Source organism: Pundamilia nyererei, unplaced genomic scaffold (assembly GCF_000239375.1).
Source record: "Pundamilia nyererei isolate P.nyererei 1_Seehausen unplaced genomic scaffold, PunNye1.0 scaffold00025, whole genome shotgun sequence".
In the NCBI taxonomy this organism is placed as follows: Eukaryota; Metazoa; Chordata; class Actinopteri; order Cichliformes; family Cichlidae; genus Pundamilia; species Pundamilia nyererei.
In genome coordinates, this window is record NW_005187426.1 from 3033293 (window position 1) to 3053744 (window position 20452).

Here is a 20452-nt window from a genome sequence, read left to right on the forward strand (position 1 = left end):
GCTTCAAGTCCGCACCGCTGCTCAGAACTGTGCAACTCTGAAGGTGTTTTCTTGCAACGGAGGGAGGGCCGCAGTTCTAATGAGATTTTTCCTGGGTTTTGATGGAGTGCCAGTAGTGCTGCCATTGCTCTCGAGGCCTGACTCCACTGAGCCCTGGCGCGCGATCAGGGAGAGCTGTCGTCAGTCGCATAAATTGTCAGCCTGTGTGGTGGGTCATGAAGGCAGACAGCATAGAGACCAAGAAGCCTTGTGGGACTTTCCCCACAATCACATACAAGTACATATTACTTGCACTTTAATGTACCATTTTCCTTCAAACACAGACTTGAAGAAAAAGTGGCCCAGTGGGGTCCATGTCTGCAGTGCCTGTGTAAGAATGACACTAGAGGCAACTTTCTAACTTAACTCTGCAAGTTGGTTCTGTGCTGACATGTGCTCACTTTTTCACTTTTGCTGTCTCCTTGCTCTATCCAGGGAGGCAAGACCAAACCCACTCAGTTACTGGAAAAACAGTATATGAGGAAAAAACAGAGTTTGGATGATTGTAACAAGCTAGAATGTCAATATTTGATATGACCACAGTTGTTATTATTTTGAACTCACTTAGACAAGCTTTCTTCTAAATTCTTTAAGTTGTCTTCTGGAATATGTTTACAGGCTTCTTGAAAGACATTCAAAGCTCTTCTTTGGATGTGGCTGCCTTTTGCTTCATTGTCTGTCAAGATGATCGTGCACTTCATCAATAATGTTGAGGCTCAGGCTCTGGGGAGGCCAATCCATGAGTGATAGTGTTCCACTGTGTGTTTCTCTATTCAGGTATGGTCAAAAGAGCTTGCAAAGAAAAGCGTCTTGACTTTTTTAAGTTGCTTGAAGACGTTTCACCTCTCATCCGAGAAGCTTCTTCAGTTCTAAGGTCAAATGGCAGAGAGTCCCAGATTTAAACCTGATTTAAAGTCCAGACGCTTTTCTTTGCAAGCTCCTTTGACTACGATGACCTGGATGACTGAGAACCTTCACAGACCTATCCAGGTATGCTTTTACTGCCAGTGCAGTAAAAGCATACCTGGATATACCTTTACTGCCTTGATATATGTTTGGGATTAGTGTCATGCTGAAAAATAAAACTGTTGCCAGTCAGACTTCCAGATGATTTTGCATGGTGGATATGATAGGCAGGTACAGAGCCTCCACTAGGTATTTTAAGACCTTTTATCTGGGTTAGGCTGGATAAAAGGTCTGTCCAGACATCACGATCTGCATCAGGGACTTATCTGATTATTTCAGGATTCAAATAAGGGATCCTTTGAGTCATTTTATTTTTTACAATTTTCAGGCAGTAGTCTGGTGACCATGGGGATGGCTTCAAAAGGAAGATCCCTCACCTGCTTTCTTCGTTCCTTTCACGTCAGGAGCTCGGATACTCTCTGGTCGTCAGCCTTCGTTTGTCTCCATTGGTTCCATCAGTGCTGTCTCTCGTTTCACTCTGACATCCTGGTCTGTTCGTAACACCGATTCCTTTCCAAATCCGCCTTTAGCGCTCCGGGTGTTACTAAAGTAAACTGTGTGCCCCTTCCTACCCATTGTCAGGTCTTTGCCACATTTGGATCTAGCCAAAACACAATCCATGTGTCTCACCCCGCACTGACATTAATCTCAGAAAATATTATTTTAACTGCCAACAAGGCCAACGTTTTAGTACCGTGAGGTTGTCTACCCGAAGCAAGATGAAAATAATTTGTAAAATGTGTTAATAGGACTGTGGCATTTTAATTTAATTTCCTTCAGAATGTGCTACAACAAATTATTTAGAATTAAATTGGCTTCGTATCAGGTTGGGCTATGACAAATATATCCATATTAGCTTTGATTCTGTCTCATGCACACTGCTATAAAAACTTTAAACAGTCTTCAGCCTGACAGCTCCATTGTACAAAGATGTCTGATTGCATCTGTGTGGGAACTGCCTAGTGAACTCACAGGGTGCTAGTGGTTTCATGTGTGTTGCCTCCTGCGAAGGCTACCCAGGCAGCTTTGTTTACAACAATGGGGGCGATCGTGGCTCAAGAGTTGGGAGTTCGCCTTGTAGTCGGAAGGTTGCCGGTTCGAGCCCCGGCTTGGACAGTCTCTGTCGTGTGTCCTTGGGCACAAGGACGGTGGTCAGAGGCCCCGGTGGCACCACTGTCCGGCAGCTTCGCCTCTGTCAGTACAGCCCAGGGTGGCTGTGGCTACAATGTAGCTGCCATCACCAGTGTGTGAATGGGTGGATGACTGGTTGTGTAAAGCGCTTTTGGGGTCCTTAGGGACTAGTAAAGCACTATACAAATACATACAATTTGTAAGGTAGTTGAAGTACATTGCTACGACGTTAATAAACAGTGACCTCATCATTTTCCCTTTAGTTAACAAATAAATATTGGAAATTTGTATCAGTCATCGTTTTTTTGTAGCTTGCTACCTTTGGATTTGGACTTTGCTATCTTACACATATTGCCAATTTAAATAAAATAGTGTGACGTTAACCTGCTTTTACCATTGACCCGCCCATTTTATGAGCACTCTCTTATTTTGTAATTTAACAGCCAAAATCACAAAATAAGTAGTAAATTATAAAACATCTTTAATAAAGAGTTAAACATGGACAAAGAGGTATGTAAACCCGCCATCTATGTCTAGACTATCTAAAGACACATTTTCTGACTAATGGGTTTTGGAAGGTTGAAATCTTTTCAACACAGTTTTAGCACCAGATAATATTTTATTTTTAGTTTGCTTTATACTAATGTAACCCCAATCAATGAAACAGATGATGTTAATTTGGCATTCTTTTTTATAACGTCTAACATCTGACAGTTTTGTTAATAAATAAGACAAATAAAAGACATTTAAAGTTGTAACACTGTATATGATGTTAGCACAATAAATATTATTAAACATTTCATCCGTCTTTGGCACTTCCAAATCCATATTTATAAAGTGTACCGTTGATGAGGTTTCCAAAACAGTTCCAATGGCCAAACTAAACAGGCCTTCAGACCAGTGAGCAATGTAGATGGGATGTTGTAATGGGACTGGCACACTGTGTTCTGTGTTACAGTCCAGTAATAAATCACTTTCTGGTGAAGGGGATTGAACAACTTTAAAGCACACAGGATTCACACGTGTACGCTTACACTAAAACGCTCGAAGAAGCTCTGAAAGAACGGGCTGCTATTGAAAGCGAAATGCTTTATGCTCTGGTTTCCACAGAACATTTAACATCATGTCAGGAAATTGTTTTAGCTGGTCCCAAGTCAAGAAAAAAATGTTTGTTTGTGCCCTGGAGGCTGCAGTTTGGGCTGAATCCCACAGAGACACTACTGGAAAGTAACTCCATGATTGAGTTTTCATAAAACTGCCTCAATGAGAAACAGGAGTGCAAACACCTAATGCTGTAACACCTATTGTATAACAGAGTCAGATCAACAGTGCGTCAGTGTGGATTTTATGTCATTATGGAGGTTTAAATTTTGTCTAAGCTGAGGTTGTGCTACTGTAGATGAGAGGGGTGAAAGGGCATCTTCTCTTTGAAGCGCTCTGTCACAGTGACCTCTGCCCTCTGAATTTACAAGAGTCCCATAGATGCCCATTACTACCTCATTTCTTTTCCAAATAAGATTGATGGCTCTGTTGTGGTTACTGTTTTACATGCATTTTCAAGATTATTGCGGACACACACTGTGTGTGAATTTAATGAGACACGGTCTTCTCGTTTGATAGCCCTGAGCATTCAGACTCATTACGTGTTTGTAAATGTTGCATCAGTCGAGCCTCGTCTCCACTCATTAGTTCAGAAATACATTTCAAGAGGATGACCAGCATCGCAGTTTAGGGCAAATCCATGTTGAGCTTTTTCATTTCAAATCCAACCAGCACGAATGAGTTCAAACTTTTATTTTTGTGGTTTTGAAAAATGTGACTTTTATATTTAAGATCAACTATAGCTGCTAGTATGTGATTTTAATGGCATTTTTTTAATGTATTCATTATGTGCAAATGAGTATTTGTTGTTTCTATTTCAGGTGTTTTTTGGTGGAGTTTTTGACTCGTATTGCATCTAGAATTGGGTGATAAAATAACAAAAAAGGACATTTGTGTAGCTGAAAAGAAAAGATAACTAGAAACAATCATCTTTTATTTGGAATGACATAACAGTTGTGTTGAGGACGTTAAACAGGGACCTGTAATTCTTATTTCCAGCGCCACCTTTTTTTCTTCAATTATTCAGAATAATCTTGGCTATCTCATATTGGCCGTTTGTGAATTCCCTCAGCTCACTCTCTCCCTTTTAAGGCAACCCTCTCATGAAGCCAACTTTCTTCTAATTGGCCGCCTGTTGCAAACAGAAGGTTTAAACAGCAGGTGGGTGGGGCTTTGGTTGTTACATCCATAGCAGCATGTTTGAGATGACCTTATAAAGACTGAAGAGCAGAGTCTAGTGAGGATTTGGCTTGTGAGAATTACTTGTATATATGCTGACCTCGTTATTTGGAAACCTTGACTGCATATTATATAAATAGGTCACATAAAACGCACAAATAATCCAAGAATCTTAGTTTTGCAGTAAAAATCTTCCCTTTTCTGTTGCTAAACAAAAAAATTGCTTTATTGTTCTTGTGACCAATTGAGTGGTGGGAAACCTTGAAGCAAACAATGTTTATTTTTAGAACTAAATGGCATTTTGGTGATTTGATCCATCATTGCCAAAGACAGAAGTTATGCTTCAAGGTAAAGTACTTTTGTAAGTCAGATTTAACCTTTATATCTTTATACTTGACAGCTTTACAACATGAAGTTTTTAATTAGACTGTCAAAAATAATCATTGACATGCTACATGGAAAAGGGAAATGCACTTTAGAGGAGAAATAAGGTTGTTCTGTTCCAGTTTTAGAATTATTTCTGTTTGGTCTTTTGGTATTTTCACATCTATTTGTGGTTAGAGAGTTTTGATCAGAGGAGAAGGCGAATGTGTTTGGATCTGCTTGTGTGTGGGTGTGTGCATGTGAAATTACAAAAAAAAAGAAAAAAATCCTGAGATATTTTCTTCTTAACACTGACCAGAGCAAATCCCAGAGAGTAACCCCAGCATGCTAATAATATAGCTCCCATCCATCACCACAGACAACAACCAATTAGTACATTCCTCTTCCCCCTTTTTCTCATGTTCTTGGCTAACCCCTCAATAATTCTGGATCATTCATCAAAAAACTGAAACACATTCAAGATGCTGTTTGTGTGCGTGCGTGAGGGTCTGTTTTTTGGTGCGTAAGGAATTAAAGGAATGTTTGTTGTGGATTGATTTTGTTTTTCTGGGGTTAAGTGACTGTGACAGTGTCTATAAACCATCTGAATAGGTTCGCACACATCAACAGTCTCACTCCTTTGTGGCTTTTTCACTATCTGAGTTTAAAAATGAGGTGGAATTATGTATACTGATATAAAAAGAGAAGTCAATACTTTATCTAGTAATCATGCAGTGTTATTCTGTATTATTTTAGCACTTTAGTAGTGAGATATGTGTACTGTGGAAGGGAGTCTCTGTGACTGGGGCAAGTAGTGATTAACCGAACTCAGGCTGAATAATTTTCTTTAAAACAAGAGACTTTGTATAAGAAATTAAAACTTCCACTAGTAAACACTAGTATTATCAGACCTATAATGATACTTTATTTAAGATAACTGCAGCTTACTAGAACATTTACTGGAAATCCCAGGGATAAGTAACCTCAAAATCAAATTCGTATAATTTTCCTCTGGCCGATTCTCCTGTGAATCAGCCAGGTGTGAGTTGCCCAGATTTGCAGACATCTTCTGTAGAGCAGGGTCATGAAGCCAAGTTGGAATCTGTGTTGACCTACTCATACCAATAACAAACAGATTTTTCCCAGGTCTCTGCTTTGGGGTATTGGTCTATCAGCCCTTGTCCTGTGGTTAGTTGTATTCTCTTCCTCGGGCCACCCACGGTGTTGTAACCTAGCCAGTAGTAGACTGAGGAGAGTAGGATCAGCCAATTTGACCCTTTACCACACTGGAGTACTCAGAAATCTGCTCTCACACTGTAACACACCTGTCTTTCTCACATTTATGATCACAGAAGGCACAATAAACATGCACGTTGTTTTCTAAAGTTCGTTAACAGTTGTCTGGGTTAATCATCGCCAGTGACAAGTCTGCTTTTTAACACATTTTGTGCAGTTTTAACAAGCTTTTCTTTTGCAGGGGTTTATGTGCAACGAAAAACATTCATGCATTTATATGCATTTGTCAGCCTGTGAGTAATGATTTTCAGCTGAATGAATGTGTTGCCACATGGATACCTGAGCCAGACTTTTCCATAGTAAACTCTAAGGATCACATATCCCTCCAGCCTCTGTGGTATGCACTAACAGTCTGAGCTTCCAGAAGAGGGGTCCCAGGTGAAAATGTCCCAGGATAAAAAGAAATCCCCAAGCCTGCTGCTGTAGTGAGAGTCTGACACTGAAATAGCCAACAGTCTTTCTCAGAACCCGCTGACGGGTCAGTGGTAGTAATTTAAAAATTTCTTTCATAGTCTCAAATCTGACTGCCAGTCTTTTGCTTAGTTTGTTTCAGTCCTGCAATTACCAACCTCTTAAACTTTCCGCTGCTGTTTAAGCTCAGCGCGCACTTGTCAAACTTTGTTCATATATAGATATATAAAAGCTGTAATTTCGATTCGGCCATGTCACTCTGCGTTGAAAAGCAGTGGTGTGGATTTGCATCGTTAAAGATGTTTGTTTTTATGTGACAAAAATATGACGACTTTTGCTTTATGTGACTTAAAACAATGATATATGCGTCTTTTTCTTTCTCTGCTCAGGACTCCATGGATGAAGCATGTGCTGAGGGGATTGGCAATGAACACTATCGTTTAGAAGGTAGGTCTCTCCCAATCTTTTTCCTCTCTGTGGTGAAATTAGTTGGAGTACTGTTTCAGTTGAATGGAAAAAAAAAACCCCTATCCCAAAAACACTATTTGGAATTGAACTTCAGGTATTTGTGTGGCTCTTTGATCCAGTGCTTCATCCCTTCCTCCTCTGCTCCACACCCATTCTCTAAGCCCCAGCAATGTGCTGATGAAGTCCCTTTTACTTTCCCTCCTGCCTTTTCACCTCCTCCATCTCTCATCCGCCCCTCCCCAGCGGTGCACTGCAAAGTGCCTCCATTCCCCCATGTTTTTTCCCTGATGTGATGTGATCCTGGATTAAGAGCTCTGGGAGGAGAAAGTCTCTCCCTCCCATTTAAAGACACGATTGGACGTGAGGTGCAGGCAAAAATGTAGGGTCGAATGAGACCAAGCCAGAATCTGGAGGCATGTCAGAAAATTCCGTTTTACTTCAGTTTCACTTCAGTGGATAATAGCAGAGAGACAAGAGATAATGTGACTGATAAATGGAGTTTGAAATGATTTTTAGCAACTGGGCTAAACTGTGTATGGGCCAAGCCTGTCCTCCCTTCAAGACAGATGTTGCTAATTAGAGTATGCTGCTCTCTTCATTCACTTTGATTAATAGCCACAGTTCAAGACAGCTTAATAAAAGATTTCATAGTTTATGTGTCAATATCTACATAGTACTGACCTCTAAAAAATGTTGTTTTTGTTTGAGAAACAGAGTAGTTACAGATCTTGCTTAGATCTCAGGTTCGGCAAAGCTGATTATAGCTTGAATTGTTAAAATATTTCTATAGGCATTTGATATGTTCATGTTGTCTGTTTTCAGTCTTGAATAAATTGACCTTTTGTAAACATAAAAATGGACTACTAGGTCCCTAATACGAGTAGCTGTGGAAGTTTTATAGCATTAACTCCATTTAGTTTGATCAGATCCAGTATCTATAGATTTCACAAAGATGAGTACAGATAAAATGGGAAGAGAGAGAGAAGAAATGACAGCACGAACAACAAAGAGAAAGGGCTTCTTTTGTCTTAAGGAAGTAAGTTAAAGAAAACATGCAGCAAAAATTGAGAAGAGGAAAAAAAGCTCAGTGATGAAATTAGCTTAAGGATTATTTACATCTGTACTGCTAGGATTCAAGAAAACCTACCGTTGCAAACTTTTTTAATATACTCTTTAACCTTTTGTTGAAAAAGAGAAACAGTCCTTTCCATCATCACATCCTTTCACATCTGGCTCACGTGTTGGATACACAGTGATTATAGCTGGTCACAAAACTGCTGGAGGAAAGTTACCTTTCAATACAAAAAGCAAAACATCCAGGCCTTCCCAAAATCATGCTGGTTCTGCCTGTACATATAGGGGAGGGAGTGGGGGGCTGCTATGTGTAATAAAGTATTTTAGCTAAGCCGACTGAGTGTGATTGCTCATAGTGTGTGGCAGCTTTCCCAACCTGCCTGTGATGCTCTCTCCGTGTGTGTGTGTGTGTTTGCATAACGCGTATGCATGCACAAGTGTAGTGCAGTCACTGGAACGGCCTTGGCATGGAGGGTGCCAGACTCGACTGCCCTCATCTTGCCCCTCAGATCTGATGTGCAGCCAATCCCGTAGCGGCAGCTTCACTCATAAAGAGTGGGCTTATGTCTGTGATTGGGAGGGGGTCAGAGGGGGGGAGGAGGGTGATAACAGATTACTGTTACTCCTCCCGGCATTTCATTAGCCGTGAGATAAGCATCTCACCACCATATTGAGCCTGCTTCGGAACAGATTTGCCTTCGCACACAATGTTCCCTTTGAGCACCTCAGATGATCAAACAGCAGGACCCCAAATGCTGCTTCTCTCCAAAAAGTTGGTAAAAGCTCCCTGGGATGATGCCTTTCATTTCTGGCATTTTCCCCTACCCAGGGATGAGACAGGTCTGCTTTGATCTGCTTTGGATCAGGAGGAAAGAAATTGGGCTGTTGTGTCTGCTCTGTTGGCGAGCAAACAAACAGTGTTTCAGATTTGACTTGGCTTAATTAATTAGTGATTCTGTTTTACAGCCGGTCTGATCCTCTTCCAGAAGGTTTGAGAATGGAACTTCAAAGTGTGGTGGGAGGGGTTTGGGGAGGGTGGGGGTGAGGGGTGTGGCTTTATGGGTGGATACAGCCTTTGTGGCTGTGATTGGGTGATGGGGATGGTGGAAGGGGAAACCTAAATGACCAGAGGTGAAACGTACTAGGGGCTACGGCTGAATACATCTGTGAGAATAAGGTAATGATGTGTCTGGGTAATTCATAGAGTTGTAAAGGTCCTGACTGGTACACCTCCTGATTCTCAGTTACATACTGTTTGTGTCTGTGGCCTCGTGTTCTAAACAAATGCTTGATTTCAAAGCATAGAAGACAATTTTGGTTGCATTAGATCTGGGCTAACACGCAACACTGAAAGTTAGACTTTGAACTGAACAGCGACAGTTGAACCTTGTAATAGAGTAAAAAAACAACAACTCCTTCCTCAACTTTGACCTCATGTGTAAAGGCACTTCCACTTCACTCATTTCAAAGTCAAGGTTTATGAATTTATGTTTCTTTAGATGCCAAAACATACAAAGAGTGGTTAACACAACTCTTTGATCATTTAAATACTCAACCGGTGAATTTCAGAGCTTTTATTTATCCCAGAAAAGGCGCTTGCTAATACAAGGTTAAACGAAACTAAACACGTTGTTGGAGACATTTAACATCATCACACCAAATGAGATTAGAGATTAGTGGTGGTGGAGGTGCTGAAGTTGTCATGTTGTTTGTTCATAAGCTAATATTGCATTGTGACTTTTGGTAATTGCTGTTACGACCCGGCTCAAAAGCCGCAACATAAAAAAAAGGAGATGAATAACAGCGTGTGGGTGAGAAGAGGTTTCATCCTAAAATGGAAAACCAGGTTGGCTAAAATGGCTGGTGCCACCAAGGCAAAGACTAGTGCACTGCCGGAAAGCTTGCCTCAGGTATGCTTTTATCCACACCTGACTAGGTGTGGCCAATTAGCACCAGCTGAAAACACTGAGACGATTAAAAGCTGCAGAGGGACGTAACATTGCATATATTGTCACAACTGTCACAGCTGAATTAACTTGAGGAGAATATGTTTAAAAATCATAAACAAATTTTCTCCAGTAAACCAAAAATCTTTGAAAAATCTCAATGGATTTTTTCCCCCAGGTAACCATGGCGATGCTTTCTTCCTGGTTGGCCTACAAAAACACATCATCCCTGAAGCACTCTATACAGACATTTGTGCCAACTGATTCATCAAAAGGCAGAGTCATGGAGCCAGTGCAGATGCATTCACATCAGTGGTAGATTTGCTTTCACACACAGTGTTCACTTTGAGCACCTCTGATCAAACAGCGGGACATAGCCTCACCTATGCTCACTGATTTGGGGTTGAAAGAACGCTTAGGTCTCGTGGTTTGTATTAGCACAACACTGTTACTTTGAACCCTGTCCAGGTGACTCTGTGTTCAGTAAAGAGGTGAATAACGATGTCATATTAATTGGTAAAATGTATGCGACACATTTTCCACAGACTGTCTAACCGTGAGCCTGGATGGTGATGTACGGTATATATCTTTCCAATAAAATGGTGAGCTCTGCAGCACTGAGCTGGGCTCGGGGGCCTCTTGGAGACCTTCAGCTCTGTCACTTCCACCATTTATATTCAAATGCTGGTTGCCATATTCTATCATGTTTTAGGCATGTTATGCCATTCAGTTTCATGTTTAACATCCCCTCTCAGGGTGAACCCACTGAGATGATATGCAATATATTGTAGCTAACGGCTTAAAACTATTACTATGTGTGTGGATGATGGAAGAGCTTTTGCCACCAGAGAATTAGGGCTGTCACAGTTTCAACGTTTCATCTCCCATCCTTGATTTTATTGTTTTGATTCTGTAGTACTTCTGCTCAATGGAATGATGAAGTAATGAACTCTTTGCCTAACTTCATGCAGAAAAATACAAAAGTGTTTTTTCAGTTTCTGGTAGAGGCTCCTTTAAATGTCTTTTAAAAAACAAGAATCACTTCCTTGTTTTTTTTTTTTATCGCTGTAGGGACTTGACCCCACACTGTCATGGATCAGTTTGCTCTGATTGCTAACATGAAATGTTCCAAAAAGCATTTTTGAACTGTGAGAACCAAACTGTGCTTTGATTTTCTGCAGCCTTTGAGCATGATCAAAAACAGTGTAAATAAAACCTACAACTTCAGTGCACCTCAGCAGCCCAGTGGAAAAAAAACCCCCCAACCAAACAGAAAATCCAACCTAATTTGCAAGTTGTTCCTAAGCTCATCAAAGTGCTGTTCTGCTTGCAAAATATATAACTGGGATCAAATAAATAGAAATACAATTTAATGATAAAAAGTGTAAGGCAAAAACGGTTAAGAGTTTGGCTGTGTTTTTACATCCAGGAGCGCTGGAATGGATGACATGTCTTAATTGTGGCTGCCAAACTCGGAAGTCAGAGCTTACAAGGCGCACTTGATTGCAACGACATATCCTCAGGTTGTGGCTGCACCCAATGCTGCCATCCTCAGGCTCTCTCTTTTATCTTTGTGTGTGTCTGTGTGTGTGCCATTGCAGTGGCTTTACCCCCGGAGAAGACAGACAGCTGCTGTGTGGAGGAGAAGATGCAGGAGAGGGACAGCCAATCTCCCGCAGGGCCACAGAAACAGCTCCAGTTTGAAGTGAGTGTCAACACAAAACAGGACATTTATTACTTCCCCCTCTGGATGAAACTAGGGCAATAGCAGGACACACAAATACACACTCACACACTGTATGGTACTGATTCAATGCTGGGCTGTTTCAGGAGTTGGAGTGCGCTGTGTCTGTGGAGGAGGATAACAGGCAGGAGTGGACCTTCACCCTCTACGACTTTGACAACAGCGGCAAAGTTACGCGAGAGGTAATCGCCTGCTTCAGTGGAAAAGCCTTTAATTGCCTAATGAATAAATAAAAGAAGACGTGATAATAAGACAGTGAATACATCCAAATAACTGCCAAAAACATGCACTAAATTTAAATTGAAATCCTTGAAACGTGAAATCTGTATTTGTTTATTCTCCTGCATGTTTCACACATTAAAGAGATTTGCACAGAAAAAGCCTGGCCGGCAGTTTGCTTATCCTGAATCATGTCCCACCTTAGGTTGGAATAAAAATCAATAACTTCCCTGTTCACTTCTTTTTGGTATCGCCACACCCGAAAGGGAAGCATGGATAGAAAAAGCCTGTAACCCAGTCTTACTTGTAAGAACTGAATCCAGCAAAGGTATGTGTTTCCGCTCCTGTGAGGCACCTTGTGGCTTGCGTCTGCCTGGTACAGATCTGAGAGAACATCGAGAAAGGCCCGTGTTTTTTGAGAACAACTTGAAACAGCGCAAAGAGACTGGAGCTGTCCTCTGTGTGGTTGGCTGTGCAGCTTTTTTGGCATTGCCTGTGGCTCCACGGCTCATGAGACAGCGGCTTGGAGGGGGGAAAGAAAAGCTTTCTTCTCCAGCTCTCTCTCTCTCTTTTTTTGTAATCCATTCACACAAATAAAAAGAAAAGGAAACCCAAAAATGACACGGGAAGCTTTTATTTTATTTTAATTGAAATTTTTTACATTTTGTCTGTGTCTGAAACCAGTATGTGGAACTGATCCCTGTAGAATTTATAATAGTCTTTTTTATGAGTCATAGTGATATAGTGAGTAAAAATCATGCTTTTGCAGTCTTGTGTGGTTCGGTCTTGATTCTTAGCAGTTATAGTGAAACCCTCTTACTTCCTAAAGACATCTGAGATGCAGCACATGATACGAGTCTGGACATTTTACTTCTGTACCCAGGAAAGAATCCATCATAGTTCCCGATACTTAAGCGGGAGTCATTAGTTCAGTGCAAAATATACCGATTAACGAGCCACAAGAGCTAGCACTATGTTACAATGTGTGGTCACTCAGCTTACTGCTATGTAAACATTTTTCATTTTAGAGTATTGACAACAAAAGTTATTCGTTTGTATAAACAGTTTTAGCTTTTCCCCTTTTCAGCATAGTATTTATCTGATCCTTGTTTGTATGTGTTACTATGCCTAGATGTTGCCGCTACTGTAGATGTATCTTCAACAAATTTAACAAATATAGAAAGTGCAGCGCTCACAGCTTAATACAACTCATATCAGGCCTGACAGGCTTCCGTGCCACTGACAAGACATTTGTTTTTATGAATTTATAACTTGTCTTTATACCCAACTTGATCGCTTCACTTGGAAAGCAGAAGTAACTGATGTCAGTTTCTCTGTTCACTGTTGTCTAAGACACTTCTGTAAATTCTTCGCTAGCATGATATTTATTATGCATGGTCTAAATGCTTAAAGCTTAAGATTCTTGGATTCAGAGTGTCGGCATAAGAATACTCTCCCATGTTCCATTTCTCTTGAGAATCTGTATTTGTACCAGTGTGACTAAGAATCTGCAAGATTGAACATTTAATTAATGAAAGATTAAAAAAACGCTCTCCAATTTAACAAATTCTCATCTTCTGTTTCCTGCAGGATATCACCAGCCTGCTGCACACCATCTACGAGGTTGTCGACGCTTCAGTCAACCATTCTCCTGGCAGCAGCAAGACATTACGTGTCAAGCTCTCTGTGGCTCCTGACTCCAGCCAGCGGTGGAGGAGCTGCACGCAGGGTGCCACAGGTAAAGCTCGCATTAACGCAGTGGGTGGGAGCAGCGGAGAAGAGAGGGCATTTCGGGGTCCCCCTTGTGTTGCATGCTGTCAGCTCATCCAGACATGTGTTTGTTGTCATGCAGAAAGGCGGCTTCTTCAGGCCTGTCAGCGCTTTGTTCCTTGCAGCTTCGGCGTCGCTCCATCTCTCCCACTCAATGGGGTTCATTTTTAATGATGGGGGGAGTGACAGAGCCAAGAGAGAGCCCCCTCCCTCAGCGCCTTCAAATACTCTGAAAGAAACCTTAAGAGATGTGCTGAGTCCTTTTGATAACCACAGCCATTTTTCTTTTCTCCAAAGTTCCCTTTTTTCCCCCCTGCTCCCCCTCTCTTCGTCCCCCCTTCTCAGAGCTGCTGGGAAAATATAGCTGCGTTCAACTTAACTTTTCTCACTGACGACTTGGTAAACAAGTCGTCAGGGAGAAATATCTCAAAAAGTATATATTCCTGTGTGTTTGCGTCCTATTGTTTCGGCTATAAATATCTGTCAAGAGATTGAGGCAGAGCATGCTTTGAAAAGATTGCTGGTTGACTTCATGCTAATTTCAAACCGCATCAGATCTCACGTCCTTAATAAACTATTTCTGAAGTCTGCATGTTTTTTTTTTTATTCCACGCCTTATAAAAGACTGGGAGTTGAAAATAGAATAAATGAAGCACTGTTGTTTTTCCTTTTCTATAGATCTTCAAAGTAAAACCCCAAAACAAAGGTTGCTTTCTTCTGAGGCTTGTGTGACTGTTGTCGTTCGTGCTTGGGTGCGTGTGTGTGTGGCAGCTCTGTGTTGCTCTCTTTGATAATAGCCTCCTGTCTTTCACACATACTCAGACTTACCCCACCCAAGAGAGAAAAATGACAAGTGCATTGAAGACCCCAAGAGTGCAGAGAAGAAGTCTCGAGCACTCCTAAGGTAAACCCATCTCTCTTGTACGTGTCTCAGTGTCTGCTGGTTGTAGTGTATACAGTTGCATATGAATAAGCAGCATGTTAAGGCTTGTGCCACAGATTTTTCAATCTAAAAGTAGAAACATTCCTACAAAACACGTCTAGGGGCAAAGTTTGTTTTAGGAGGACTTCTTACATGGCTTCTGTAATATTCCTTTACTCTCTAATTAGCTGTGCCCAGTGCATTGCAATGAGGAAGAATAAACAGCAGAGACACTTCACTCTCTGTGCTGTTCAAGTACTCCCAGTTGACATTCAAACCAGTGATTTTCCTATCACAATCTCACTTCTCTAACAATTACCGTGCCACAGGCTGATCATAAGGAACACTTGTTTTACTTTCTCCAAACATTACCATAGTGAACCTCAGTGGCCCAAACTGCTACCTAATGAGCGGTGCCGCTTGTGTCCACAGGCGCCACCACAGTGACCACCACACCCAGCCTGGCTGCCAGCGCCACTGTGTGGATGAGAACCTGGAACGCAGGAACCACTACTTGGACCTGGCAGGCATTGAAAACTACACGTCCCGCTTCGGAGCCGGTGAGTGGACAGGGGCCAGTGGAAGGGGAGGGGAGGGAGAAATGCAGACGGTGGCCCTTTGAAGCTGCATCCAGGGGCCCTCATTACTGCGGCACCTGCTTGGAGCCATTAGATGGAACTAGCAGCCCACTGCGCTCCTCGCCAGTACAAACATCTGGGCTCAGGCAAGCACAATACATCAAGTGTTCAAGGCTAGAGCCCATCAACAGAGTGGGCTGTTGTTAAGTGAAGTATTAGGTGTAATGAGCAACAGCCTTGATCTGATGGTTAGTGATGACATGTGATTATTTTAATGTTAGCTCTGTCAGGAAAGTGCTAACAGAGATCTGCTCTCTGTCAAGTTGTTTCAGGGTTATCTGCGCGGAGAAAGAACCTGACACGTGGCTGCCAGAATCCTACCGTCAAACCTTAAGACAAAATTTATTAGAAAGCTGGTCACACAGCATTTTTTACACTGTGGTTCACTTTACTTTTATCAAATTCTTCTTTTGCCATTTGCCATTGTTAAGATAGCAGAGTTGGAATAGATGGGAAATTTGGGTAAAGAGAGCAGGGGAATGAGATGCCACAGACTGGGAGGTTATACCATTCTCTGCCACACAATATGCTTTCTAACCACTCTGTCATTGAGTTGCTCCATTTTCTCTGATTTTATTACTGAATTTAAAGGGCCCACTTCACTTTGAATGTCAGTTCTGTGACCCCATCATAGTTTGTAGTTGTTTGCAGTTGTTTAAAATAAAAATTTTTGTCTCTCCTTCACAGCCCCTGCTGCAGAGATGACTAAAGCAGAGCCTCAGGCCAGGTCATCTAACCAGACTCGTTCTCGCTCCCATGAACCAGAAAATGGTCACTCCCATCCCCATCACCGCCGCTTACAGACTGTTGTGGACACCGTTGCTCCAGACAACCTCCACTCTGCCCGGCTGCGAGGCCAAGACTCAGGGAAACATGCCCTCCGTTCTCCAAAGACACACAGCCGTACACCTCCTGCGCAGATCAATGGCAGAGTGATGAGGAGCCGAGGTATTCCCCCTCCTCCAGCTCTACCCAGTCAGACTCCTCCTCATCAGTCTACAGCTCCGTACCGCAAACACAAGCAACGGTCCAAAGAGAGCCAGGGCTACAGAGCCTTAGGCCCTCTACCAGCACCTGGGCCAGTGGTGGAGAAGGAGCAGGTGAGGGACCTACCTAGCGTGCTGCTCTATGAGGGGGGTCTGGCGCAAGTTGTGCAGCGGCATGAGCATCACCATCACCACGAACACCATCACCACTACCACCATTTTTACCAGTCCTGAATTTCCATCCTGCCTGGAACAGCTCAGCACTCCTGTAAGGCCACAAAACCCATCCCGGTCAGCAGACACAGAGTGCAGGCTGCTCCCTCCTAAAACTCTGGGCAGTTACCCATGTAGTGGCATGCTGATAGACATTGAGGTGGAGAGGAGGATCATGGGACGGGTGCACATACTGACATGTTGTTAATCAGTATTATTAAAGAGGTTGCCAAACATAGAGAAGGTTGGGTATGCAGCAGGAGGCCACAGTACAGTAATATAAGACTAAGGAGCTTGAGGGTGGGGGGTTGAGAGGAAGCAAAGAGGAGCTGCTCACTTGTTCCTCTCGCCCTGGTTCTCTGATCCTCTACTGGATGAACTGTACAACTCCAAACCAGCACCACAATCCTTCCAGACCACTAAGCCAAAAGGTTTTCAAGGAAAAGAGGGACAAGAGGAAGAGTGACATTAAGATGAAAACATATGAAGGAATTTAAGTGATTGCAGAGCAGGGTGCAGTGTGTGTGTGTGTGTGAGAGCGAAATTTTGTGTGAATGCATGGGTAAACAAGGGTCTGCGTGTGCGTGTCTGAGTGTCACAACACCGCTGTCTGCTGAAAACCACTTGAAGTGCACTCGTTTGTGTGTGAGTATTTAATGTAGGCTGTAGAGATGATTATGAAGATTCTGATTTAAGCATACAACGCCCCGTCAGCAAAAATGGGAAGGAAAATGTTGAAATGTTCTAAAGTGAAAAAGAAGAGCGATCCTAAATCCGCTGCTACCTCTAATTTTATCCTAATTGTTGTTGTAAAGGTGACTTTGACTAAGTATTCAGAGGTTATTTTCAATGTACTTAAACATTTTTGTCACAATCTGCAGTACTGAAATGTTGAATAGCTCCTTACATTTATTAACTAACATTTGCTGTACATAAAGTAAATATTGTTGTCAATTTTATAAGCTTTATTGATAATGTGATATCTTTGTATTCACTATCGGAAGCTCTGTGTTTTCCTTCACAACTGCATTTTTATTAAGACCACTAGCAGCCTCATTTTTTCTATCAAACTCTGTTAGTGATCCAGTGTCACACACTCCTTCACACTGACTTTCAACTCTCACCCAAATGTAACCTGTAATTATGGCAAGTGACTAAAATCCCAACCCTCAACAGTGCTGTTCAGAAGCTCCAACTCATGACACAAGCAAAACTGAGTTGCCAGTGTTTTTAAAATGTTATGTTATTTTATGTTATGTCCTGTGATTTTTTCAGACAGCAGTTAGCTTTTAGAATATATCTGGTGTAAAGATCTCGATGCGCTCCAAGAAGCTCTTTCTTTATTTAAATATTTAAAATGTTAGAGATAAATCACATAGCTTTAGTGGCATGTTTGCATAAATTGAAACCTTGTTACCAGCACAAGGTGGGTGTGTTCATTCATCACAGTGCAGTGTGGCCTTTAACAAGACTTATTTACAGTTTATTATTTATGCAGCAAAAATGCTTTGCTGAGCATGCATGCAATATTTCCGAAGTGTTGTGTTTCGGCTATTAGCAGAGACACATATTCACACTCCCAGAATTTGTCCACAGTTTTGCGCACTCTGGTTTTCTGTTTCCAAGTCTAGTTCTTTCCCCAATTGGTAGCAGCTTTGTCATCCTTGCCCAGGGTCACACGGCTTCTCCCTCTGTTTCCATGGCATCTTCCTGTCCCTCAGCTGTCAGCAGGTCTTTCACCGTGCCGCCATGTGGCCTCAGCGCTCAGCCAACAAGGCTCTGTTTGTGGTGCTCTTTCAGCTGTCTCATTCCTCTGGTGCTGGATGACATGGGGCCCTGCAGTCTCCACTGCAGCCATAATTCACCGCTCACTGCTGCTGTCCTGCCAGCACCGGGACTGTCTATTCATATTGTCCCCTGATGCTCGAGGGGACTAGCATCACCATACCTGTGCCATCTCAGCTCTGACAGAAGCAGTAACCTACTAGCTGCTGGTATGAGAGTGCTGATTTCCTTAGTTCTAGGCAAGCACTTTTCAGTGTCACACTGAAAAGAACTTGCCCCTGCGCAGCTGTAGTTTTCTGTGTTTAAGTGCCTTGTGCAATGGAAATCTACATTCAGAGGAAGGGCGTTTTCACCATATGGCTTTTGCAAATCAGGCCCCAGGGCTCATAATTGTCCACAATGCATCCACTTGAAGTACATTGAAAGGATTGTTTTTGATTGTCTTAGTTTGTCGTAAGGGTGTGTGTGTGTGATTGTAATACACAGGAATGCAGCGTATGCCAGTCTTGCCCTTAGCCCTGTGGTGTTGTCTCACAGCTGTAGCCTGTTTTCAGCAGAAGCACCGGTCAGACGGGCCATCTCGTGGGACCTGGTGGCAATGACGGCCTCATTTTCAGGCTGGGGTCACAGCTGTGCTCCATGCCTTAGCTTTCTCACCTCTTACTGTTTTTCCTAGATAAAAAGTCATTTCTACTGGAGCCCTCTCAGCGCTGTAGGTTTGTAGATACTAGTTTCCAAATACAAGTGTGAAAATGGTTCTCCTGTGGTAATGGACAGTGAGCAGGCGACTGTAGGGTGGTCTCATTTGTCATGGTGGACGAGAGCTTCTGAAGGAATTTGAGTGACTCAGACCAAAAGCCAGGTTGGAATTTTTAAAATTTCTTTTAACCCTGAAAGTGTTTGACTGAACACACAGAGCTCTCTCTTCATTTGAATTTTTTTAATGCCCTGCTTCACATTCATAGACTAACCTTCACTAAAAACCTCAAATGTTCTTGATAGCGTGTGCCTCAACAGCATTTGTTAAGGGTTGGGAAAGCAGTTGCGTTTCTGGTTTGTCGAGCAGACTTTCTTTGAGGGAGCGTACCTCAACCTCTAAGAAAACCTTGTGTTCTTACAACCTCCCTCTGTTGCTATCCCTATTGTTTCTTTTATCACACCAAGGTAACGGAGTTATATTTTGTGAGGAAGAAAACTCAGATTTTTTGTTGTTGTTTCGTTTCTTAGCAGCCAAGTCCTCAGCTGTCCCTCAAAATCTAACAAAATGTATTTTTTATTACTCTTTTTGGCAGATTGTTATGTGGGCATGAGTGTAACATGAATTTCAATGTATGAATGCCGCTTTTCAAACATAACATTTTAATCTGTGTCACACAAACTGCTTTTGATGCACCTACTTTGGTCCTGTTGAACTGTCAGTATTCTGAGTCACAGTAGTATCTAATGCACCAGTAATTTGCTTTATAATATTTATGTATCATCACTGTTTTTAACCTGATGTATATATTGGACTGCAGAAAGGTTAAACCAGCATCATATATAAAGATAGGGTTTTTTATAGTTAAATAACTGTCAAGGTTTTTCATTTTCCTGCCGTCCCATAGTATCCACAGTGACCGTCCCACTTATCTGGAAGGAAATCTGTCTGTTCACCCACAGAGATATACACTTTCACTTGCTGTTTGCTGTAAACCTGTTTAGCTCTAGCTGTCTTTTCGCATCTTCCATGGTCACCTAATGTTTTTTTCTATTTCCATGACATTTAGTTTATATTAGATTGTATTTGATTAATTGCTTTATTTATTTGATAGCAGATCTGTGCCAAGGGAAAATACCCTTTTATTAAAGTATGAACCTGTTCCTATTAAACTGCATGACTTCTGGAGTTACTTAAGAATATTTTCTGTTTAATGTTTTTAAAAATTATGCACAGGACATACAATATCAGAGATCAATATGGAAAGCTGTGTCAATTTCCTCTTTTTTTTGACTACATGTCAGATTCTGTTGAAACTATAGCAATGTCTTCATTAAGTAGTCATTAAGCACTCATAAAAACTTTACACTTTGTCTTATGTACACTTTGTGCATTGAAATATAAGAAACCAGTTGGGATGTATAGATATGTTATCATGGGTTTTTTGTTCTTTTTTCAGTGTATATAGATTGCTACTACTCTTCCTCCTCCATAGTGATGCACA

At 41.8% G+C, this 20452-nt stretch overlaps 1 protein-coding gene across 1 annotated transcript in view; it reads left to right on the top strand.

Annotated features, from left to right (window-relative positions):
• Nucleotides 1-20120, top strand: part of nkd1 (NKD inhibitor of WNT signaling pathway 1) — a 32722-nt gene extending 12602 nt beyond the window's left edge. Inside the window, exons 4-10 of the mRNA XM_005727627.1 lie at nt 6876-6933; nt 11576-11679; nt 11805-11900; nt 13528-13675; nt 14530-14611; nt 15062-15189; nt 15955-20120. Of these exons, the coding sequence (XP_005727684.1) occupies nt 6876-6933; nt 11576-11679; nt 11805-11900; nt 13528-13675; nt 14530-14611; nt 15062-15189; nt 15955-16487 (1149 nt within the window). The 3' untranslated portion in view covers nt 16488-20120. The remainder of the gene's footprint in view (nt 1-6875; nt 6934-11575; nt 11680-11804; nt 11901-13527; nt 13676-14529; nt 14612-15061; nt 15190-15954) is intronic.
• Nucleotides 20121-20452: the final 332 nt, after the last annotated feature.